This window comes from Mastigoproctus giganteus, chromosome 9, assembly GCF_048544385.1.
Source record: "Mastigoproctus giganteus isolate SK-2022 chromosome 9, ASM4854438v1, whole genome shotgun sequence".
Taxonomy (NCBI): domain Eukaryota; kingdom Metazoa; phylum Arthropoda; class Arachnida; order Uropygi; family Thelyphonidae; genus Mastigoproctus; species Mastigoproctus giganteus.
Window position 1 is genome coordinate 187,054,765 of NC_143583.1, and position 26,819 is coordinate 187,081,583.

The 26,819-nt window shown below is 38.4% G+C and overlaps 2 protein-coding genes across 3 annotated transcripts in view; one reads left to right on the forward strand and one right to left on the reverse strand.

The window, feature by feature from the left end:
• Positions 1–823: 823 nt before the first annotated feature.
• LOC150080951 (uncharacterized) overlaps positions 824–26,819 on the reverse strand; it is a 233,556-nt gene continuing 207,560 nt past the window's right edge. For both annotated transcript variants that reach the window (XM_090382126.1, XM_090382125.1), the window contains exon 7: positions 824–1,043. In XM_090382126.1, the coding sequence (XP_090238252.1) occupies positions 882–1,043 (162 nt within the window). In that variant the 3' untranslated portion in view covers positions 824–881. The remainder of the gene's footprint in view (positions 1,044–26,819) is intronic.
• Positions 9,797–26,819, forward strand: part of LOC150080952 (U-scoloptoxin(11)-Sm7a-like) — a 51,017-nt gene continuing 33,994 nt past the window's right edge. Inside the window, exon 1 of the mRNA XM_090381221.1 lies at positions 9,797–9,938. Coding sequence (XP_090237347.1) covers positions 9,825–9,938 — 114 coding nt within the window. The 5' untranslated portion in view covers positions 9,797–9,824. The remainder of the gene's footprint in view (positions 9,939–26,819) is intronic.

Genomic DNA, 26,819 nt, shown 5'->3' on the forward strand with positions numbered 1-26,819 from the left:
TTAAACTGGCATAGGTATAAAATAAAAGCACAATATGATTAATATGCTAAGCATAAGTGGGCTACATGTTTTTTATTTCAAAAATATGTTTAAATAATACCTATACATTACTGAAATGTGGTGTAAATCAAAATATTGAGTGATTATTTGGCACTCAGTGCTTAGTGTGTTCTTTAACATTTCATATAAGCAGCACTCCTAGAAATCATTACATCAATCAACTATGTGATTCATACTTAGACACAAAACAACACAACGTAATCATGTATTGTGATTTCAATATGCAGCAGACAGCTAACCAGAGTTAAGAACTCACCAAGGTTGATTATTTAGGAGTACCTCTGTAACAAAGATCAATACAAACAGAAAATGGCAATTTGTATTAGAGCATAAAAAAGTACACCTTCAGTTCAAAATAATTAAAAAATAAAAGATGGTGTAAATATATATATCCTACACACATTCTGAGTGTGTGTGTGAGACAATGTTAATTCATTACCAGTGGAAGTTTTTAAACAATAAAATGTCTGCACTAATCATTTGTAAAATTTGGGGAACCATACAAACACCATATGAGTTGTGCATCCATGTACAACTACTTTTAATTTCTAAACACATGGGTCATAAATGATTTAGATACTGTTCTCTTTAAAATGCCTTCATATATCACTTGAAGTCTGGATCCAAAACTTGCCAAAATCAAGTAAAAATATAGCACTTTCATTTACAAAGTGGCCTTTTCTTTCTTTGTATATATATAAAAAAAAAAAAAAAAAACAGAAAAAGAAACTTGCCAGAGTGAAGAGTTACAATAATCAAACAACCCACATGTCTGTTAGTTCATTTCTTAAATATAAGGAAGACTACACTAGGAACAATCATCAGTAATCTGGCAGACAGCAATTCTTCAGCACATATTTCATCGCTTGTTGACATGGATTCGATAACCATAATTTTGGTAGAACACGGGTTTCTTTTTCAAGAGCTAATGCCAAATTCTGCCAAAGATGGCAGCGGATCATACTCTTGGTAGCTTCCATCACCTATAAAAAAAACCATTAAGAAAAATATCAAAATTACTGATAAAATTACAAACAGAAATACATAATTATGATTGATTAAATCTTGTAAAGGTAAAAAAACACAGACTCCACATATATTTATTGGCTAGTAACACCAGAACCACTGCAATGGTCAATTTGACCATTTGCTTACTCTGCATCGATGCAGCCATTCTTAGCTACAGAAGTGTGAGTCCATGCCATTTCCTAATTCTCCATTAACTTACAGCATGCACAATTGCAAATAATTTTTCTTTTCAATTTTTAGCTCATACCTAAAACTGCTTTGCAGTTTTGTGCAATTTTTGCATTTATCTACCTTGTGACAAACGTTTGTGATTTGAATCACCTTACGGCTCATGCAAGTACATGGTCAGGTGCACACGTCTGGACATCTGTGAATGCTACTTCAGGTCTGAGCATGTGTAGAATTCGCTACTATATATTGCTAGGCCATGCTATTTTAGTTTAGTCTGGGCGAAACTTTATAAGTGGAAAGGTATTTCAACAATTTTACAATGCATTACTAAAATGGTGATCTTGTGGTCTTACCCAAGAGCAGATTCAAAAATGTCCAGAGGAATTAGAAAAGCTATCTGAAAATGAAAGTGGAGATGAATTTAGAGAAGATGAAAGTGAAAATTGGTTTCCTAATGAAAGAGGTGAGGAATCCAGTAGTTGACTTTTTCACAAGTAAATTAGTAGTTGAATATATACTTCTGATCCTTGTACATCGAGAAATACTGTAGATGATAATACACCGCATAATCGTAAAAATCGTGTTTATCAGTGAGTAGCAAACATAATTCAAAATCTGGTGGTCTTTCTGCAGGACATGTGCTATAAAGGAACATTATTCACAATAACCATGGCCAACTCCTTAATGCAAGACAAAATATGTGTATGGATGCTGTGTGATAAGTGCATTTCATTTATTTGTAGACACTTCAATAATAAAAAACATACAGAACTGCACTAAAATCAAAGGAACCATTTTTGAATCGAGGTGTGCTTGCTAAACAAGAGAAACTGCTTCTACAGGGATGGGGTACACTTAAATATTTTTTTGCATCTACAAGAATATTTGCTGATGCTAAGGAGGCAGAGTTAGGTGGGTTGGAAAACTTGGGGGATACACGGACTAATAGATTAACAGTAGCCACTGACAGAGGTGAAAGTGATTCTAGCACGGCTTCTATTGAAATGCAATTGAGCAGATGCCTGGAAAGCAAGGCAATGGGGATTTCCAGGACTGCTGGGAGTCATAGTGGAATAAGTAAATACATGGGCTGTGTTAGAGTAACTAAGAGTATAAACAGGTGCATGTATACTTGCATGTACACCAATGCTAGGAGTGTAGTTAAATTTGATGAGCTTGAAATCCTGGTCAAGACATCAAGGGCAGACATTGTTAGGATATTAGAGGTGTGGTGTCACACAGACATAACCAGTGCAGAATTGGAATTTGGGGAGTACAATTTGTACAGGAAGGGAGGAGGGGTTATGCTGTTAGTTAAGAAAACATAAAATCTAAGGAAATGCATCCAGTTGATGTTGGGGGACAATGCAATGTTGAGTCTGTTTGGTGTGACATAAGCACTGGGAAAGGGAAAATGAGAGTAGGTGTGAGTTATAGGCCTAATAAATCTGATGAGTATAATGAGCAATTGCGCAGAGAAATAGAATGGGTCAGTAAATCAGTGTCTTATAATGGGGAATTCTAATTTCCCAGAGATTGACTGGAATTTGTGGGTTGGTCACTCACACACACACGCAAGGCTTTTATGAATTTATTGGATGATTGTTTTCTACAGCAGCATGTTCGTGGAGGCAACTAGAGGGAGTAATACTCTTGATCAGATTATCAGTAGTGATTCTTCATGCATTAAAAATCTGCAGATAAAGGAACCACTAGGTGACTGTGATCACGGTGTGCTGAAGTGGGATTTACTCAAAGAGGTAACTACCATCATAGGTAAAGGGAAGGGTTTTTGCTTTTGTAAAGGTCACTATGATGGTCTGAAACAGTATTTAAATTCTATACGGTGGGACCAACTGATGATGTTACCAACAGCATATTCAAAATGGGAAGCATTCAAAGAATTAATCTTGGAAGCTACTAGGCTTTTCATACCAACTAAGAAATATTGTTCAAAGTTTAGGCCTAAATGGATGTCACATTAACTAATTAGACGTGTGGCAGAGAAGAAAAATGCATGGCGTACATATAAATTAACAGGTGACACAGACGCCTATGATAGATATAAGCTGGTCTGTAACCAAGTCACAAAGGAGGTTAGGCAGGCAAAGGCAGATTAGGAGAAATCTTTGACAAAGGATGCAAAGAAAAACAGCAAGGAGTTCTTTACTTATGTAAACTCTAGAAGGAAGGGGATGAATCAGATTGGTCCACTTGATATCGATGGTTCAACTGTTCATGATCCTGCTCAGGTAGCTAACAAACTAAATCAATATTTTGCATCTACATTCACACATGAGGAGTTATTCAGGAAGGGTAATGCCATAGATGAAGTAAACACTGGCAGTAAGCCAGATAATCTTGTAATAACTGAGAGTAAAGTGGAGGAGAAATTGTTGAAGATAAACATAAGAAAGGCACCTGGGGTGGATGGAATCTATCCAGTTATATTAAAGGAGGCAGCAAAGGAAGTAAGCAAACCCTTAGCCATAATTATGAGAGCTTTCTTGGACTCAGGGAAGCTCTCATGAGAAGCTTGCCACGAGGTACCCATGGATGGGAGGTGTGCAAATGTGACCCCAACCCACAAAGGAGGATCAAAGAGAGACACAGGTAATTACAGACCTGTTAGTTTAACTCCTGTTCCAGGGAAATTAATGGACCCACTGGTTAAAGAAGCACTGTAGGATCATCTATACAAGACTTCAGTTATAGCTTGGACACAACATGGGTTTGTTAAGGGGAAGTCTTGTCTCTCCAATTTGATTGGATACTATGATGTAGTCACAAAGGAACTGGATGCAAAGAATAATTTTGATATCATATATTTGGATCTCAGAAAGGCTTTTGATACTGTTGCACATGGAAGACTGCTGCCCATATTGGAGCAGTGTGGCACTGGAGGCAAACTGCTGCTATGGATAAAGGGGTGGTTGAGGGGGAGAAGACAGAGAGTGGTAATCAATGGACACTACTCTACATGGACTAATGTTATCAGTGGAGTCCCCCAGGGTTCAGTGTTGTGTCCATTGTTGATTTCTGTATTCATTAATGATATTGATGATGGTATATCAGGCTTAATGTTCAAGTTTGCAGATGATACGAAGGTTGGCAGGGTTGTTAATGACACTACACTGCTGCAACAGGATCTAGAAAAGTCGAGCAGATGGGCTGAGAGGTGGCAACTGAAGTTTAACACTGAAAAATGTAAAGTACTGTATATGGGAAGCAGTAACCCCAGAGTAATGTATCAACTGTGTGGTACTACACTGACAGTGGTAGAGAGTGAAAAGGACCTGGGGATATTTGTGCAATCAGATATGAAGTTTTCTCAGCAGTGCAGACAGTCTGCAAGAGTAGCTCATGGTGTCTTGTCAATGATACACAGGAATTTTTCTAGCAGGGATAAGGAGGTGGTGGTCAAGCCACACCTTGAGTACTGTATACAGGTCTGGAGGCCTCATTTTAAGAAGGATGTAGAGCTGTTGGAACGAGTACAGAGGAGAGCAAGAGATTAGCGAATGGAACAAAGGGTTGCTCTTACAAAGAAAGGCTTAAGTTTTGCAAATTATAGTGTCTGGAGACTAGGCACCTGCAAAGTGATCTGATTGAGGTGTATAAAGCCCGAAATGGTTTGAGCATGCTCAATGCTCAAATCATGCTCAATGATTTTTCCTTTTGCTCAAAATAATCACCCGAGAGAGCATAAATTCAAATTCAGGAAAGATAGTTGTAGGATAGATGTGCGGAAGTTTGCCTTTAGCCAGTGGGTGGTTGATTGCTGAAACAAACTTCCATGTGTCAATGTAGAAGTTGATAGCTTAAATTGATTCAAGGCAGAACTAGACAAACATTTGGAGTGAGTGGATGGATGAAATGAGAAAGGTGTGTTTTTTTTTTTTTTTTTGGCCGATGCTATATAAGCTTGCTTTCTTGCATCATGTGCCTTGCTAATGCTAAATGTAACCCCTGATAACTTCTTTACCAGTTTTGAATTAGGTAAGAAATTAGTCCAAAAATTATACTATAGTGGAAACTGTGAATTATGCTCTTAAAGAAGTTCTAATGATAGATATAAGCTTTTGATAAAATTCCATAAAAAAAAAGAACAGAAAGTAGAATTATATTCCACCGCAGTTTCAAAACTTGATGATTGCACTCTGACAAATTATCGCACCAAAGCAAATAAAATGTCATAATCTTGAGTACACTTTATACAAGTGTTGTCATAGTAATACCACAAACAAAACAAAGTACACGGTTGATATTTTAGACCAAATGGCTAAAAAATATTCAACAAAAGCAGGGTTCATGTAGATGGCTGGTTCACATCTTTTATAATATATTATATCTTGCAGTAATCAATGCCACGATTATTTATAAAGAAGTAACAGAGAAAGTTATGAAGAGAAGAAATTTTATATTGAATCTAGCTGAAGAACTCAGAAAAGAATACAGTTCCGGTTATTTGGGACACATCGGGACTAGTGCATTTTGGCACGATTAAGTGGCTGCCCCAATTATCCGAAGTTTTACGTAAATACAATGCAGTTAAAAATACGACGTACCCCCTCTTTACAATTAGTTCACTGTACAATCAAATCACAGTTATGATGAACTCACCATAGTAAAGTACCATTCACTATATGAGGTGTAGTAAGCGCCGGTCAATCGTGATCACTTTTACGAATTGAATTTTAATTCTATTAAACAGCGATTCTAATTAGAGAAAAACAGGAGTAATATTATCCACAGGATATAAAAGTAAAGATATATTAAGCGCAAATTTACCCTTTATTACCTTACCAATTAAAAAAATTAAACGATACGTGATAATCGGAATAATTAATACGTACTGTAATATGTACATACTAACTAACCTAGTTGACATTTTTGGGTGGGGGTTAAAATTTAAAACAGTAAAAAGATAAGCAATCAATAACAAAGAACACGGCAAACACAAATTGCAAGTAACACAATACGCGCAAGTGAGAATGGAGTAATGAGTTACAAAGCTTTAAAAATAGGAATGAAGAGAAGATTCTGAAAATTAATTTTTTTATATGATTGAAGATTCCAAGGAAGTGTAAACACATTTCACCATAAAACTCCACATAATTCCAGCTGTCGGTATTATCACAAATTCAATAAGATCGAGTTTACTATCCGTTTATGATAGATTGCACTAAAAGAAAAGCCCTATAAACAGGTGACTGCTAACTGTTTTTATTGTTTTATGGTTGTGACCTCCAGAATTTCGACTGAACCACGTGGTACCGTCAGAGACAATCGTAGGGTAATCTGCAGTGCTACGGTCTCCTGCCCCGATTAAACGGCATGCTGTCCCAATTAAGCGAAGTAAATTGGGATTTACTTTGCTTAATTGGGACTATTTTCTCGATTGGTTTCTGTTTTTTAAGATTTACCCCAAATAAATGGCTGCCCCAATTAACCGGTGGCCCAAATAACCAGAATCCACTGTATATGATTCATAAGATGCAGCAGCTCAAACAAGTAACAATAGCAGCCATGTCAAACCTCTCAATGCCAAATCAGGCAATGCAAGACAAAGAATTGTGTACTGTGTGTAAAAAGTATATACATGTATGTGAAAAGTGTACAGGAACTCCTGAAATAACTATCATTTGTTTAAATTGCACAAATTCATTTTTAAACTTCGGCTTATTTCCTAGACAAAAAAGTTCTGTGGTGAAATTTTTGCTATCAGAATACTTCTATGTGTATTACCACAAGCACAACACTCTGTACTGCTGCCAGTTACTTTATATCAATACTTATAATAAAACGTTGCAAAAAAAATACAACTTAAAAGTCTATTTAATACACAACAGTCAAAATAATATTTTTGCTAGCTGGTGGTTCTAGTATTAAATAGTTTACTGGATGTTACCCAGCAAGTGATTTCAGATCTGCTGGGGAATTTTCTTTAAGACAAGCTGAGAGGAAAAGGCAAAATTAAGACTATACACAGTGAGTGAACACAACTTTCTATAATTCTAAATTTTTTAACTACATACTGTTTTTAAATCTTAGGAAATTAACAATATAATTTTGGTTGCCAATTATTTACATAATCTTGCACAAGTTTAAATCTGATAAAAAAAAAAAAAAAAAAAAAAAACACACACACACACTGAAGGTATAAATAGCAAGTTAGGGATTAAGAAATATCCAGTTACCATGTTAATGAGAAAATTGATGCTCGTACTTACTCTCATAGCCAAAGTTCCTTGGAACCCATATCAATTCTACATGATTAAGGCTCAAATAATGTAGAATATTAATCTCATATCCACAATTTAAGCTTCTAAGAACAGATTAGGAAGAAACGGAGAGAGAGAGAGAGAGAGAAAACATTCTGGCTGTTCCCCCACCCCACCTTTTAAGTCATCAACAAACTTGGATAACTTCCCTTGCACTCCCTGTCAATATCATTAAAGAAGATTAGAAACAGGAGTGATCCCAATACTAATCCCCAAGCCACCCTCCCCTGAGGAATGTCCATTAATGACTACTCTGCCATTAGCCAGCTACTTCTGCCTACCTTTTAGACAGAGGTTTTAAACAATGAAGGACCTTGTAGCTCCAGTTTATATAATAGCCTTTATTATTATTGTTAGCCATATGGTGTGCAAGGAAGGCTGAGGCTTATGCTGCACCAGCCAAAAAAAAAAAATAATAATAAATAAATAAAAATAATAATTCTGAATTACCCGGAGGGAGGGAGAGAGAGAAGTAAAATGGAATCACCAAGAAAGAGAGGAATGATGATATCCAGCTCAGGACCCTGGGTGTGGCAAGCCCATACTCACCAGATGTGAGCCCCTGGGTTTCATGGGGAATGGTATCACAAGCTTTACAGAAGTCAAGGTAGTTTCTTGCATCTATCTGTTTTATGACTTCATCATAATTTACTGAAGTAACCATTATCTAAAATAGTTATCATAGTGAAATTTCATATTTTTATTAAAAAAATGTGAAATAATCTTTCTTGATCACATACAGTATTTCATTTCGAAAAATACTTTTTTTTCCCCCCTAATGGCATGATCTATACCACGCAGACATGAATTTTGGGCAGTAAGTTGCAATCATAAGTGTATCTGAAATAAAATTCTTTGTGTGAATCTCAGTTGGTTTGGAGTGGCTCTCTCGAAATCCTAGTAGGCAGAAAAGGTGGGAGGATGTACTCTACTATGGCCGGCCTTGCTCGGCTGGCGCCCTTTCGGTAAACTTGATATTCCCGTCCCTTAACTTTTATTGTTATTTTAAAGTACAGTATCATTTTGGTAAAAGTATCGGAAATGTTCTAAAAGACACTCAAATTTAAAAAAAAAAAAATTGTTCCTTCCTTTTCAGGTGTAATTCACGAAAAGAGCCTCTGCTGTCTTGCTAAAAATATCGACTCGCGACAAAGAAATTCTTTGATATTTCAATCGAAAAACAAAGCCACGTGGAGTTCGTGTTGTCACAGCGTCAGCAGCTATAGCGGGAGACGCCCATCTCCCAGTCGTGGTTACTGACGTCCAACGAGAGTTAAAATCAACTATGTCACTCTACCAATCACCTCAGATCTACGCGAAAGTTTTCCGTAGCAAAAAGGTGTCGTGTCGTACTTCCAGTATGTAACAGACGTTACGAGAATGCAGTATTTAAATATCTAATTCTATGCCGCACTGGCCCAATCGCATCATTGGTAATGCAATGAAATTAAAGAAATAAATTTTCTGTTTATACTTCGGGAAGACAAAACGGTCAGGAGTTCACAAGATATACAGCACCGTATTCAGCAGCCATGGGCTTGAACCCCGGTCACTCAAGGCACGTGTACTTATGAACCCGCGCACATGACCACTCGGCTACGGCGGGCTTAAAAAATGAAAGTGGTAATTTTTGGTCGAATCATGAATAACGATGTCGTTTCTAAAGTGAGACAAACCCATGCTTGTCACTGTCAACGGAGAAAATAAAATTTCCTCTGGAGAGACTGGCAGAACATAGTATTACCATATCTTTATTTAGAATACCAAGGTTAAAAAAAAAAAAATCATGATCCAAACCAAATTAGAATATTATTATTACGCTTTTAGGACCGCACATCTAATTTTTTTTAACTCGTTCCCTATTCTGAATTTTTGACAACCAGTCATAAAAAATAAGTCCAATAAAAAACACCAACGACAGATTACGTATATGCAAGCAGCTGCCAAGTATTACTATTGGGGGAATTTTAGCAGTAACTGCGTACTCAATTTGTTATTAAATCCAAATGGAATATGTGCTATTTGTTGTAAATTCTATTCCCGCCCCATTATCATTTATATGCATGCGTACACACATCTGCCACTCAAAAACATCAAGTTGTCATTTTTTTTTATTGACACTATTATCTAACAGTTTCTAACCAAGGTCAAAACTTAAGCACTCAACAAAATGTTTCCAGGAGCAGGGGTTGTGAATAAAAATAGCTACAGAAAAGATTAGCTGTCAGTAACTACTTAAACAGTCCAGAGAAGTGACTAAATGACAGCCCAGTGTGGGATATGGCTGTTACCATGGTTAGTAACACTGCTATAATAGTCCTGACATACTTGTGGATAAGTTACAATACTTTTGCAGACTGTGACCAAGATTCTTATGTTACATACCGCAATGGGGTAAGCAGAAATTATTTTAACATATACACACATTTAATAAGAGTGAATTTTGACTATAAAATTACATAACAAAAACCTCTAATTTTAGAGGTGTAATTATAATTTCATTTACAAAATTTGTACATATTACATGAAATAAATCACATGAGCAAATATGTCGACTATTAACTCCCGCTTTTAATACTGAATAAAACAATCTAGAAAAGTTATTTTTATATCAAATTGCCCATTTTCTGAAATTATAAAATGTTTCAGTGACTTTCAAATCAACGGTATCTTTCTCTATCCCCCATTTCAAATATTTATGCATTTTTGAGCGATTTTTGGATATAACATACATTTTATTATTTTATTTAGTTTCACACAGGCATCGAAGAAAAGGTTAGCGTACGTTTTCTGTTTACACTCGAAAACAGCAACATCAGGTAAAAGAATTTCACAAGGTAGAGTATACGCCCTGGGCATATAATAAATAATTCGTTGTACACCCTGGGCATAAAATAATTCGTTGTACACAGGTCTAGAAATGAAAAAAAAAAAAAAAAAAATATATATATATATAATGTGAAACGGAGTACTGGTTAGGGTAATAAAACGGAAGGCAGTTAACGAGTATACATCGAGGTTGCCACCTCCAGACTTCAGATTTACAGTCCATATCCGGGGTTTGTCATAATTTCTCCGGTCATAAAGTGATAGAATAAAAACCAAAATTTCATTTCATTTCATTTTACGGCAACTGTGATATTGCTGTATATCATTATAAGCTCTTTATAAATTATGTAATTTACAAAACTATTTTAATACTTATACCACAGGTGTAAGTCATGGGTTCGTGCTAGATCAACTCAAATAGTACTGTACTACTACTACTATATAAGGCCCATCATGTTGACCACTAAGTCAGGCATTTCGTATGAAGATTAATTTTTTTCATTAATCTTTTTATCTACGGATTTTCTATTCAGTTCAAAGCCAGTGAACCAGGGTTTAATAATTTTGGACGTCAAAAACGTGCTAGCTAAGTTTATTCCACCGAGCAAAGAACTGTGACATGGGACAGTCATCTTGAAAATGAATTCTCGGGCAGCTCTCTCACTGAATTATTCAAGAACTTTGCAATTAAATTGTTACAAGGAACTCCTCAGGTTCGATATTGCAAAACATCATTTGAAAAAATTCATTATTTGTAAATGATGAATATATTTTATTAATATCAGGGAAAAATACACATAAAATTCTTGCAACCACGACCAAACAGAAAAAAAAAAAGAAGACAAAATTTAACTTCAATAATACTAAATTTTAAAAAGGTAAAGTACACCTTATATAAAGTAAATATTTGGAAGAAAGAGTGAAAACTCCAAAAATGTCATTGAGACGCACGTCTTCTTTCAGACTTACACAGCTATTTTGTGTCATTTGTAATTTCGTCAGAAATTACATGAATTACGCAGAAAACTGAAAAAATCTAAGGTTTAACTTTCTCAGGCTTTATTTCCCGTTTGGTTGGTTAGCCACAAGAATATCATTATTTGAAGAAGGGGGAGGGGGAAGCACTTTTCTAATATGTATATATAAGTAGTAATATCTGCTTTGTTTTACTTAAATATTTACTTTAAACTTGATAATAAATAATATGACGAAATACATGTACTACAAATGTTTTTACATCGTTTTGGAAAAAAAAAAATACGGTATACACAAGACCGCTATCAACAGGTAAATGATTGAACAGACCGAGTGAACGTTTTTAAATAAATTCAAAGCAGAACTAAAGAAAAGTTAGGATGGATAAAATGGAAAAGGCTTATGCTGTATAAGTTTGCTTTCTTGCATCACATGCCTTTAGTAATGCTAATGCGGCTTTTTCTACAGGGTCTAAATGACAGAATTAAAAAAAAGTTCTGACATGACGATCCTGAAAGCATTGAAATGGTGCCCTTCCAGATGATTTTTAATACCTTGATCATTCAAATAACATTATACTGATAATTCAGCAAAGGCCTGACGTAGACGAGTGGTCATGAGAAAGAGTGCAATACCATATATATTCTTTGAGTGGACCAGAGTTCAAGCCTGATTAAAGTTTGTATTGATGATTTGTTGTAAACTCCACTGACCTGGTGGGCATGCCGAGTATAAACAATAAAATGAAAATTTCTAATCACAAAAGAATATGGGTATTTTATAATGGAATAAAATATTTTACTGATGAGACATTTGTTCATATGGCTGCTTTGTAATTTAACACAGAAAAACATCAGAATGGTTTTTACAAATAATAATTCTATTGAAACAATTTTTATTTAAAAAAGGCTTTGTTTGGCCTGTCTAATACATATATAAAAAAAATTGAAATGCAAATTTGCTTTTTAACACAAGTAATTCCATCAATAGCACAATTAATTAATATCAGTTAAAATTACTATCACTCTATATTATTCATTTGCTTACAAAAAAGAAAAAAACATGAGCTATAAGAAAAGTAAATGTACACCCAGACAACACTGTTCATTTGATATTCCATTCAATTTGGTCATATTGTATATGCAGATACAATACATATAATTTTTGGGAATTGGTAAATTACAAGCAGTTTTATTCACTACCTGATGGGATTACCAAAAAAAACCAGTCATACTTTTCCTACAGAGTTTTTAAAAAAACAATCATTGTTCTGCTACACTTGCAGAAACTTTATATCACAAAATTGAAGACAAAGAATCATTAAAAATGATTTTTTTTTTGTCTTTGTGCAGAGAGTGAAGAGGAGGGTGAAGGTTTCACCAAGACATCAAGGACTATCGGGGGGGAGGGGGCATAATAGTAAATGGAATGAGGTAGTGATGGCAACTCTGTAGACATCTGAAAAGACATTACATAATAAGAACAGAAAGGGATTTTGATTTGATTTGATTTTCAATCGTGCATTGGCAGCTAAGGCCATAATGTGCCAGGTCAAATTTAAAAGGCTACTAAACATTTTGGTAGCCTAGGCTACCACGTCAAGCAATTAACTATTATGTACAAAAGGGTATAAAGTAAAAGCATATAAAGTATAAAACTTAGATCTTTGTATACAAATTAATAGATTGTAAAAAGTTAAAAACGCCAGACATATTGTCTCTGTCACCTATTATCTGACTGAGTGTAAATGGTTCAGTCAAATTATTAAAAGCGATAAAACACAAGCGTCGTGCTTGTGTTTTATCGCTTCTATTCTATAAAAACAGGACATTCTATAAAAATATGACTCATGGTTAAAATAACGTTACACATCTCGCACATAGGTGGATCATCCGCCCTCAGCAAATAGGAATGTGTTAGATGACTATGACCTATGCGGAGCCGAGCAAGAACAACTTCCTCTCTTCGAACCCTGCGTTGACTGGACTGCCATTGCGTAATTACAGGCTTTATGTGATGTAGTTTATTTGTGGCCTGTCCATACCAAGAATCTTGCCATTGGGAATATAATTTAGAGCGTATTGTTTGCCTGTAGTCTGTATAGGGGACTGACAAGCAATGATTATCCAGAAATGGCTGATTTGGCAGCGGTATCAGCTAATTCATTTCCCTGGATCCCAATGTGGCTTGGGATCCAGCAAAAGCGAATATCAAATTCTAATTCCACGAGAGAAAAAAGAATCTGCCAGATCCTGGATAGGATCAGATGAGGGTTATACCTCACCGATACTAGAGCCTGTAACACACTTAATGAATCACAATAAATCATATACCTCTAGTAGTCGTGATTTTTAATGTGATCTAGGGCTGTTTCTATTGCACGCAACTCTGCAGCATAAATGCTGGTTTCTTGTGGTATCTTATTGGATAACGTTTTGTGAGGGAACACAACAGCAGATCCCACATAACATTCTAACTTTGAGCCATCTGTATATACTGGCGGAAAGTCAGAATACTGCTGTCTATGTGATGCAAAGAGTTGCTGGTAGACAGATGGCGGTGTAGTAGCCTTCTCCCAGATTTAAGGGAGAAGTCACAAGTTGGAAAATAGGCATGCCAGGGTGGAAGGAATTGCCGGGGTGACTCGGCAACGTTGTCTACTGTCCCGTCATGTCTAGTTCATTCAACAGCCCTTGAATCCGAATACCAAAAGGTTTGTTGGCAATTTGACGGGTATTGTAGAGGTTTTCCCAGCGTGGCTCAAAAACGGATGCCCACGTGGGATGATTGGGCAGGGATTTCAATTTGAAGGCGTACTGTAAGGACAACTGTTTACGTCGAAGATCTAGAGATGGTTCATTAGCTTCAACGTAAAGGCTTTGGACAGGAGATGTGTGAAATGCTCCAGTGGCTATCCACATGGCCTAATGGTGGATTGGATCTAACCACTGAAGTGCACTATCTCTTGCAGAACCATAAACCCGAGACCCATAATCGAGTTGCGAATGGACAAGGTAAAGACGAAGAAGGGTAGAACGATCTGCGCTCCATGAAGTTGACGAAAGGGCACAAAGGATGTTTAGCCCTTTGCCACATCTTGTCCTAAGCTGACGAATATGTCATAAAAATGTCAGCTTCTTGTTGAAAATAAGTCCAAGGAATTTGAATTCTGCTTCAACTGGGATGTTGTTTTGCCCAAGCCTTAATTCTGGGTCATGATAAATATTACGTTTGTGACAGAAGTGTACACAAACAGTCTTCTGTGATGAAAATCTGAACCCATTAGCCAAAGACCAAGCTGTAAGATGATCAATGGTTTTCTGCAGTTGCCTTTCAGTGACCCTCATATTGCATGAATGACAAAATATAGCAAAATTGTCAACACAGAGGGCATTTACCGTGGGTGGAAGTTGTTCTCTGATGGAGTTTATTTTGATTGCGAAAAGCATGACACTTAGAACGGATCCTTGTGTGACTCCCTCTTCCTGAGAGAACACTCACGACAGGGTGGATCCTAAACGGACTTGAAATTGGCGATTCGAAAAAAGTTTTTAATAAAAAGAGGAAGATTACCTCTAAGACCAAAGTTATAGAGGTCTTTTAATATTCCAAATCGCCAGGCTGTGTCGTACGCTTTTTCAATATCAAAGAAAACTGCTACCAGATGCTCGGATTTAATAAAAGCATCACGAATGAACGTTTCCAATTGGATTAAACGATCCAAAGTAGGTCTATTTCTTCGGAAGCCGCACTGAGTCCTGGAAAGCTGACCATTTATTTCCAAATACCATAAAAGTCATGCATTAACCATTCTTTCCAGGACTTTGCACAAACAACTTTTCAGAGCGATAGGACGATAGTTACTTGGATTTCTAGGATCTTTCCTGGTTTTGGGAAAGCAAGAACGATAGTCTTTCGCCAGGAATCCGGAAATTGCTTGTTAATAAAAATTCTGTTAAACAAAATTAAAAGGTGATTGTGGTGAGAGATGTTTTAACATTTCGTAGTGGATGTCATTGGGCTCCAGCACTTGCATGCATGAGAAAGAGTGCTGCTTTTAACTCTTCCTGTGAAAAGGGCTTGTTATACGATTCAAGCCTTTTTGAATAGAAGTTCAGTGGATTTTTCTCACTTTTCTTTTTCAGGGCCAAAAACTCTGCGGGAAAAGATGTTATTGCAGAGATTTTTGCAAATGTTTCCCCTACACTATTTGCAACTGCAGTTCGATCTGCAATTGGACATCCGTTGTGCTCGAGGATCACTGAAGGGCATGGTGGGTATCTTCCCTTCATTTTTCCGGATCTTATCCCAGACTACTTTCGAGCTAGCAGCCTGAGTTATGGACAATGTAAAACGAATCCAAGATTTCCTTTGGCTCTGATATCATACATAACACGCTTTCGCATGTGCACATTTAAATGATATTAAATTTTCAGTCATGGGATAACGGCGGAATATCCCCCAGGCTTTGTTTTGTGCTTTTTTTGCTGCCGTGCATTCTGAATTCCACCAAGGTTTGAGAAATAGTGGGGACTGGCTGGCCGATTTTGGGATTGCAATTGCAGCTGCTTGGATAATTGTTTCTGTGACGTACATGACTGCATCATTGATTGGCTCCTGACTGACTGTAGTGATGTCAAGATTTGCCAGATGTTGAAAGGCATTCCAGTTAGCCTGATCAATCTTCCACCATGATAAACTAAATGGCAGACACGGTCTACCACTAGTTAGCGTAGTTAACACGTGGAAGTGATTGCTTCCATATAGGTTTTCTTCTCCCTCCCAAGTAAGTGAAGGAAGGAGAGAGCGGGAGCAGATAGATCAATGGCAGAGAATGTAGGCACGTGGAAGGTGTTTGTTCCCACATTTAGGAGGGAGAGGTCATTGTCAGTGAGCATATGATCTATAACTCGTCCCCTTCCATTGATGCTAGCACTACCACACGGAGTATTATGTCCATTGAAATCCCCAAGAATTAAACAAGGGGAAGGCAATTGCATGATAAGATCATCAAGGTTTTTCTGGGGGATGTCAATCCCAGGTGGCAAATAAACAGAGCAGACAGTTAATAAGAACCCCACTATAAGACAAATTGCTACAGCGGCAATGCTAGTTGTAAGCTGCAAAGGCTGAAATGGGATCTGGTTGCCGACAAGGATTGCGACTCCTCCATGGGGAGGACCATCCACAATTCTATCCTTACGAATGATGGTAATGTTATGCATGTCATCATTTGCCTTTAAATAAGTCTCCTGTATACAAAAGCAAGCTGGTTTGTGCTTTTGCAGGAGTGCCTTGATGTCATCAGTATTTTGCCGGAATCCACGACAGTTCCACTGTAGAAATGTAGCCATTATTTTGGCTTGGTGGGTGCATCAGGCGGCTTCCGAGGTGCTGAGGGCTTACCTTTTTCAGTTTTGGCTTTATCCTTCCTGGGGAAGTATGGACGTTCAGTGTCCATTTCCTCCTCAGCAAAGAGCTCCAAAACTGAGTCTTCTTGTACCTCCTTCTGCTCGACGTCCATGTTTTCTTGGGTATTAAGGGATGCTTCACCTTTCTTATTCTTTTCTTTCGAAATTGCTTTTTTTACTTCTGAGGCGACTTCCGAGGTGCAGAGGGCTTAATTTTGCCAGTTTTGGATTTATCTTTCCTGGGGAAGTATGGATGCTGTCCTGTGTCCATTTTTCCTCCGCAAAGAGTTCCAAGACTCCTTGGAACTCTTTGGTCTCGACATCCATTATTTCTTGCCCTGAAGTGGGCAGTTCACTTTTCTGTGATATTAATTTAGTGCTCGCTGTTGTTAATGCTAGAGCACTGGGAGGTACCAATATTGGAGTGGCAGCTGATTGCGATTTTTGCGTGGCTTTAGCGAACTCAATAAGTAGCGGGCAATGGGAGTAAAAGAATCCTTTGGGGGAACAGTCATATCAGTTTGGGTCGCAATGGTAATTTTACCAGAAACTTTCTGGGCGTATGAAGCCTTCCCACTATTTATTGGTCGGATACGTTTTTCTGGCCTCTGGGTAGATGTTCAGCTCCGTTTTTAATTTTTGAATCTCCTTTTCGTCCTTCCACCGCTGGCATGCTCAAGAGTATGCAGGGTGCTCTCCTTGGCAGTTAGTACAACTAGGCTTAGGAGCTAGACATTCCTTGCTCTCATGATCTTTAGCACCACACCGAGCACAGGCAGGGTTACCACGACAAGCTGTTTGTGAGTGGCTGTACTTTTGACATTTAAAACACCTTAGTGGGTTTGGAATGTAAATCCTCACTGGGCAGTTTAAATACCCTGCCTTGATGGAACTTGGTGGCCGTGGGGTGTTAAATGTTAGGATGAGAACTCGGGTAGGGACAAGATTTCCATCCTTATGCATGGATATTTGCTTGACAGCTGTCACTCCTTGTTCTTTTAATTCAGAGCAGATCTCTTCTTCAAAAACACGAAGATCCCACTCTGATATGACACCTCGTGAAGAGTTCAAAGTTTTGTGAGGGGTTACGATGATGGGTATTCCCCCTATAGATGTGGCTTTCAAAATTTTTTCGGCTTGCTTTGTGTTTGATGCTTCAATTAAAATATCTCCAGAACACAGCCGTTTTACGGATTTGGGTGAACCTGCCATCCCTTCTAATCCTTTCTGGATAAAGAAAGGTGACATTTTCCTAATTGACTGCTCTCCGGTGGAATGGAGAATGGGGAAAAGAGGTGTCACAGATGATGTTTTCTCCTCAGTTCTGGCTCTTTTAACAGAATTGTTGTTGTCACTCTCATCTGACGATCGATTAGGTAGGGACCTTGTTGGGTCCCTAGAAGGAGGAGGATTTAAATTACTCATAGGAGGGAGATAAAAATTTCCGATGCCCTAAGTACCTCACCCACCATGGAGCCCTACGAGGGGAAGCCCACTCGTGAACTAGCAGGGACTGTGTACACAAAGGGGATGCCAAGTTCGCTTAGGAGCACCATACCCACATTTCCAATAGGTGTTGATCCCGTCCCAGGACCAAAGGGAGGGAGACTTATTGGAACGCAGTTAACCCTAGCAGTAAGAACCACCCGCCGATTGATCGCAGTCGGGCTAGTCCGGGACCACCCGTCTTGTCGAAGCAAGGGCCAAAGTGGTGTATTAAGGCGGGGCCCCTCAACCTCCAGGATCCCCCTTTCCGAATTCCACAGGTCGCGGCTGCACACGATGGATTCCAATGATGTAACCCTGGAACCAAGGTATGGGTGTTAGATCCCAGTGATGCTAACCTGGAAAACCAGCAGCATCGCGTACAGGTGCCCACGTCAAGGGGACAGAAAGGGAAACAAAAGTACTACACCACTAATGAAATATTGATTTAGTGAGATAATTGAGTAGTAGTAGTGGCATGTGATGCAAGAAAGCAAGTGTATGCTTATGCAGCATCAGTCAAAAAAAAAAAATATTTACAAAACAAATCCCTCTAAATGTTTGTCCAGTTTCTCCTTAAATTTATTTAACCTATCAACAACAGATGGAAGTTTGTTCCAGCTTAACCACCCACTAGCTAAAGGCAAATTTCCGCACATCTATTCTACATCTGTCTTTCCCCAATTTGAATTTATGTCCCCTTAGGTTAGTAATCTGAACAAGTGGAAGAATCCCATCAGAATTCAGTGTGTGTATTGAGGTGTATAAGGCCTATTCAAGGCCTTATACACCTCAATGAGATCACCTCGCAGGTGTCCAGTCTCCAGCCGCTGCAATTTGCAGAACTTAAGCCTCTCTTGGTAAGAGGATCCCTTCGTTCTCCTTACCAATCTTGTTGCCCTTCTCTTTACACGCTCAAGCAAATCTACATCCTTCCTAAAATGAGGCCTCCAGACCTGTACGCAGTACTCAAGGCATGGCCTGACCATTGCCTTATACAGAGGGACAATCACCTCCTTTTTCCTGCTAGTAAAATTCCTATATATCATTGACAAAACTCCATGGCCTGTCTGCATTGCTCAGAAAACTTCATATCTGACTGCATAATCACTCAAAGGTCTTTTTCATTCTCTACCACCTTAAGTGTAGTACCACACAGTTGGTACGTTTCTGTGGGGTTACTTCTACCCACCCATCTGCCCAAATTTTCTAGATCCTGTTGCAATAGCACACTGCCATTACTGTCATTAACAACCCTGCCAACCTTTGTATCATCTGCAAACTTCAACACTAAGCTTTGATATACCTTCATCAATATCATTGATAAATAAACAAAACAGTGCACCCAACAGCGAACCCTGTGGGACTCCACTAATAACATTAGTCCACGAAGAGCATCACCCATTGATTACCACCCTCTGTCTTCTCCCGCTCAACCATCCTTTTATCCATTGTAGTAACTTACCCTTAATACCATTCTGCTCCAATTTGTACAGTAGTCTTCCATGCACAACAGTGTCAAAAGCTTTCCCGAAATCCAAGTATATGATATCAAAATTATTTTTTTGCATCCAGTTCCTTTGTAACCACATCATAACCACCAATCAAATTTTTCAGACAAGACTTTCCCTTACCCATGCTGTGTCTGAATTATTGCTGCAGTCTTGTCTGGATGAGCACTTGTGTATATTACCAATTTGGTCTTAATGCTCTGTGCTGAACATTGCCAGCTGTATGTTTGAAATATATGTATACTTAGCTTTAAGTAATATACTTATTTTTCCTTTTGTGCAAATCATTGGCATGAAGGAGCAAAACCAATCAGAGATTTGGAATCGTGCCTAAAAAAAGTTGTACAAGTCAACCTAGTTGAATGAACAAAGAATTTTTTTAACCATCTATTTGGGAATCCTGGTGTCCTGTAGGTGTTTAAGCAATCACAAAAATGATTTTTATTTAAAAATTAAAGTATCTATTAAGTGATGTCAATGGGAATTTAAATTTTTCTTCATTATTGGTTTGGCCATAAAAAGAAAATATTGTTTAGGCTTTGTTCTTGCACATAACTATCAAGTGTTACAAAACAAGTATTTAAATTTAGTAGCATCTCTTGTATCTCAGGCTACAATGTAACCGAGTGGTCAGGAGTTCTCAAGTTCAGTGGCACGTGCTCTTTGAGGAACAGGGTTCAAGCCCGTGACTACTAAATACGATAAACATTTCAACATTTGCAATGACGTTGGGTGAAGGAAACACACAAAAAAAAAAAAAAAAACCCAAGAACGTCAGGCGTGGCCAGCTGGCTTGTAAAAATTCGGCTGGATATATCAACATGGAGGAACGACAAGCATTCCATCCATGTCACTGACCCCCAATTAGGATAAACAGCACGGATAATTAGCATCTCTTGTACCCAGTTATTAAGAATACTGGCTTCAGATGTTTATACAATATACCAACAACTGATTGTAGAAGCGTGTGTGTGTGTTTTTTTTTTTTAAGTTTTACTCACCAACAGTAGTATAAGTAGTGGCAAATGATGTAAGAAAGCAAGCTTATACAGCAAATAATAAAAAAAAAAACGTTCCCATTTCACCTATCCATCCTCCACATCAGATCAAAGTTTGTTCCAGTAATCAACCACCTGCTGGCTAAAGGCAATGTTCACATATCTATTCTGCAACCATCCTCCATTTGAATTTAGGCTTTGAGCAATGGATTGAGCAAACTCAATCCATTCAAAGCCTTAAACACCTCAATGAGATCATCTTGCAGACGCCTAGTCTATGATATCAGTACATAATGCCCAAATTCGGGCCTATTAAAAAAAAAGAAAAGTATCTAAAAACTGATTTTCAATATAAAAAAATTGATTTTTTTCAGTTTATATTCTTAACAAATAGAAAATAAAGATGGCATTAAAAATGAACAATTTTGAATTGCTTCTTAATGAATGTGTGTATGGATTGAAAATACATTTGCATGCTACTACACAGTGAAAAACATACAGCAACCTCCCAATTTACAAACACGGTTACTGAAAAGATCACTCAGTAAAACTTTGTAAATCAAAAGTTTTTAAATAGATATGCTATACCCAGAGGATGTGTATTCAAAAAATAAAATGCCCATTCTTAAAAATGCAAGAAAATGGGATAACCATAAAATAATATCATTAGTGCAGTATACAACAGGCTGCATGTGAGGAGATTTTAAGTATATATTCGATTCGAGTGTTGGCATTCAAGGTGAGCGGATGCGCTTCGTCAGGGCTCCTCGGTTAAGTGGATTGGATTACTGTTGATTAGTGCTTTTAAATATTTGATTTATTTATATATTGTTAGATTATTTTGTTATAGGTTTTCCTGTAACAGTTTGATTTTTATAATATTATAGATATAATTTTTAAAAGTTAATTTTCATTGATATTTACGAGATCTGCCTTAAACACATCACAGGGTATCGTGACTCACACGGAATTAGCCGATGGCAATTTACGGGTGAGTCGTGATTTAATCCGTTGGGAACCTGTGGAATGTTTTCCAAGGTCGACCTGGTGACTAATCATAGCTCACCTGGGAATTCTTTTCTTTGTAATCGATGTAAGGAGTGCAACGATCTTAAATTACAATTTGGTGCACTGATGGAACAATTTGAGTCACTGAAAAAACGGGTACTTGCTCTCAAGAATAATGTATCTGGGGGCCCATCAGGGACTCAAGCAATTTACCAAGTGATGCACACCTGATTCGGGCTTCAAAACAGAAAAATCAAGTGCAAACTACTCTGGTTAAAAAGGACATTGTTTTATTAGGAGACTCCATTGTCAGGGAAATGGAATATTTTTTGTAATAAGGATAGGCGGAGTAGAACCAGGGTATGTCTCCCGGGAGCAAATATTATCGATGTAACCAACAGATTGTCAGATTTTAAGGGGGATAAAGAGAATATTATTATTCATGTGGGGACTAATGACATAATGCGAGTAGGAGTAATCTACAGACCAGGCGATTGTGAAGAAAGCCTCTACATGCAAATGGAATGGGCAAGTAAGCATCAATGTCTTATTATGGGTGATTTCAATTTGCCTCTAATTGATTGGAGTAAATGGGAATGAAACTCGACATGGGGAACAAAATTTTTAAATCAACTACATGACTGTTATTTGTATCAACATGTCAGGGAAAGTACTACAGAAAACATTTTCCTAGCCACATCATCACCCACGAATCAGATGACATAACAGGGCTGACAGAGGAACCAGTAGCAGGAAGTGATCACGGAGATCTACGGTGGATGAGAGAGGTAGCAGCAGTAAAAGGCAAAGGAATGGGTTTTAATTTCAGAACAGGAAATTACGATGCCTTAATGTACTACATGGCCTCTATTAACTGGGAAGATATCGCACAGAGAATGAATACAATTGAACTGTGGTATGCTTTTAAAACATTAATCACAGATGCCTTGAATGTGTATTTACCATTAAAAAAAAAAAAATACTCCACGAGGAGGGTTCCAAGTTGGATGAATAGTCAAGTTGCCACATTACTTGAGCAGAAAAATGTGCCATGGAAAAGTTACAAAGCAATAAAAAGTACTGAAGCCTATAACAGCTACAAGATGATCTGTAATAGAGCCACAGATAAGGTTTGACAGACAAAGGCAGGTTATGAGAAATCGCTAGCAAACAGAGCAAAGAGGGGGGGAATAAGGAATTCTTCACGTATATAAATGCCAAGAAGAGCAGGACAAACCAGATCGGACATTTACGTAAGGGAAAGGGGATAGTATTCAATACACCAGCTGCCGTTGCAGATGAACTCAACAGTTATTTTGCATCGATATTTACAAATGAAAAACCTTTTGTGGCAATGGGAAATTGTGGGAGCGAAGTTGAAAAATATGTAATTAATGACATTGAAATTTCGCAAGATTATTTAATGAAAAAACTTTCGAGTGTACAGGCCAGTAAGGCTCCTAGAGTTGATGGTTGTTTGTTTGTTTGTTATTTGGTTTTTAGGAGCACTAGCAACTAAGGCCATATTGCTCCAGGATATACAGTGGTCATTCCCTGACCATTCCGCATCCTCCGTATTTGGTGGTGATGGGTTCGAACCCCGGTCTAATCAAGAAGCATGTGCTACGCACTGCTGCTCCTTCCCACCTGGCTACGGAGGCGCCAGAGTTGATGGAATATACCCTATAATTTTAAGGGAGGTTGCAAGTGAGTGTATTGAACCATTGAGGCTAATTATGCGAGCATCACTAGACTCTGGAGAGATTCCCTTGGATTGGAAAAGTGCCAATGTATCTCCCATACCTAAGGGTGGCTCTAAGAGTGAAGTGGGAAATTATCAACCTGACTTCAGTGGTAGGGAAAATCATGGAGGCAATGATCAAGGTTGGAATTCAGGATCATTTCGATCGAATTGAAATTCTCAAGGATACTCAGCATGGTTTTGTAAAGGGAAAATCATGTTTAACAAATCTGGTTCACTATTTTGAAAGGGTCACTCACGAGCTGGATTTAGGGAATAATTTCGACACTGTTTATTTACATTTCAGCAAAGCTTTTGACTCAGTCCCACATGAGCGGTTGCTTTATAAGCTGGAACAGGTTGGAATCACTGGGAAAATCCTTAGATGGATAGAAGGATGGCTTCAGGGCAGGAGGCAGAGGGTTGTGATAAATGGCTGTTCCTCAGATTGTGTTGATGTAAGAAGTGGGGGTTCCCCAAAGATCAGTATTAGGACCACTGTTGTTTTTAATTTTCATACACAACACTGATGAAGGGATAGAGGACGTGATGTCTAAATTTGCAGATGATGTTAAAATTGGTAGAGTAGTGAATGATCACTGTCAAGCTGAGCTTTTTCAGAGAGCCCTAGAGGAATGGTCAGAAAAATGGCAGCTATGATTTAATCCAACAAAGTGTAAGGTATTACACCTGGGAAACAGTAATCCCAAAATAACTTATTCACTTGGTGGAGTTCAACTAAACCGAGTACTGGAGGAAAGGGACTTGGGTGTTACGATACGGTCAGACATGAAATTCTCTGAGCATTGTAAACAGGTTGCAAGGAGTGCCCATGGTGTCCTATCGAACTTTTGCAAGTAGAGATAAGGACGTGATAATCCCATTATAAAAGGCTTTTGTTAGACCACACTTGGAATACTGTGTTCAAGTATGGAGACCGCACCTAAAGAAAGACATCGAGCTTCTTGAAAGGGTGCAAAGACGGGTAACTCGCCTGGTAAGATTGGCAAAAGGGTGTCCTTATGAAGAAAGACTTTGAATATGTGTGTTGCAGAGTTTGGAAACTAGACACCTTAGAGGAGATTTGATTGAGGTGTTTAAGGCTCTGAGAGGCATCAGTAAAATGAACGAGGACGAAATTTTCAAGATTATAAATGATGCTAGAACTAGGGGACATAAATTCATGTTACGGGAGGAAATGTTTAGATTGGACTGCAGGAAGTTTTATTTTAGCCAGTGAGTTATAAATTACTGGAATAAGTTGCCTACATGGGTGGTAGAGGCTGACAGTTTGGGGAAATTCAAAGGTGATCTGGATAGTACCTTTGGGTGAGGGAAGCACATAGGATGATTGGTTTAATTTTCTTTTCTTTTATTAATTATTATTATTTACTTATTTATTATTTTATTTTTTTATCATTGTTTTATTCGGTTTTTTTTTGGCTGGTGCAGCATAAGCCATAGGCTTTCTTGCACCCATTACTAATACTAATACACGAATGCTTTTTATTAGTAAAAAAACCATTACAACACTGTAATTTAGCATAATGGCATCGGAGTTGTATATAGAGAACATACACCGATGAGCCAAAGCATTATGACCACCTACCTAATACGATGTTGGTCCTCCATGTGCAACCAAAACAGCTTGTACCCGGCGAGGCATGGACGCTACAAGATTTCTAAATGTGTCTTGTGGTATCTGGTACCAACACATAACCAGCAGATCCTTTAACTCCTGTAAGGTCCATGGTTGAGATGCCACAGATCGGAGTTGCTGTTCCAACACAAACCACAGATGCTCGATGGGATTGATGTCTGGGGAATTTGGAGGCCAGGGCAATACCTGGATGTCTTCCTCATGTTCCGCAAACCAGTCTTGAACAATCCGGACGGTGTGGCATGCTGTATTATCCTGCTGAAAGACGGCACAGCCAGAGGGGAAGACAGTTGTCATTAAAGGGTGTACCTGGTCAACAATGATGTTTAGGTAGGTGGTAGACGTCAGAGTGCCTGGCATATGGATGACTGGACAGAGGGTATCCCAGCAGAACATTGCCACCACCCGGCTTGTTTTCATTCCATGGTGCATCCAGGAGCCATCACTTCCCCAGGTAAATGATGCACACGTACCTGGCCGTCCACATGATGCAACAGGAAACGTGATTCATCGGCCCAGATGACATTCTTCCAATCACTCAAGGTCCAGTTTCGATGCTTGTATGCCCATTGTAGACACTGTCGCTGGTGAACCCTGGTTAGCATGGGCACTCAGAGCAGCCTGCAGATACGCAGTGCCATTTTCAGCAAGGTTCGATGTACTGTGTGTTGTGACACGTTACTTCCGTCACCAGCATTCCAATTACTGGCGAGTTGCACCACAGTTGCCATCCGGGAGAGCCTTCACTCAGCTCGATGAACCGTGGTTGCCCAACACCTTGCTGGCGGTTCGTGGGTTCCCCCTCCTCAGACCACTTTCAGTAGGTACTAACAATGGCTGACCATGACGCCCCCCACCAGCTGTGCCATTTTGGATATGCTCTGACCCAGTCATCTGGCCTTTGTCAAACTCGCTTAAGTCCGCTGCCTATCCCATCTGAAGAACATGCCGGCAGTTCGTGGGTCCCTCCTCCTCCTCGGACCACTTTCGGTAGGTGCTAACCACGGTTGACCATGAGCACCCCCACAGCCATGCCATTTCGGATATGCTCTGACTCAGTCATATGGCTATTACAATTTGGCCTTTGTCAAACTCGCTTAAGGCTGGTGTCTTTCCCATCTGAAGAACAAGAGTAACACTGATTAACGGAGCTCAGTATCAGGTGTTTTTTATACAGTGTCCCGACCCCTGCACGTGCCGTAGTTCACCTGCAGTTGCTTCGATTTGCACGATGACTTGCTGGTCAATGTTTTGGCTCATCAGTAAGTTATTAATGTATAATTTGAATAGAAATAAACAGTTGTAGAGCAGGTATGCAACTGTATAAACAGAAATAACTTGCTTTTTTTTAGTGCAGGCTTAGAACTGATTAACCACTAGTTCATACTGCTGTTTGATTTGTATAAGCTAAACTGCAGTGTGACTAACCCAATGGAAACTCTTTACACATTATACGGCTGCAATGAAATTATCAAAAAGCTGCTTGTTTATCGCTGGAAACATGATAATGCTTTCAAAAAGGAATAGCAGTTTTCCTGAGGAATACATTCATTAAAATATTGTCAAGAGAAATTACTTAACAGGAAATGCTGTTCATAATTTGCATTTTCATCATGTGGGTACATAAAAAGCATACTTTAAACAAACTTGAACACCA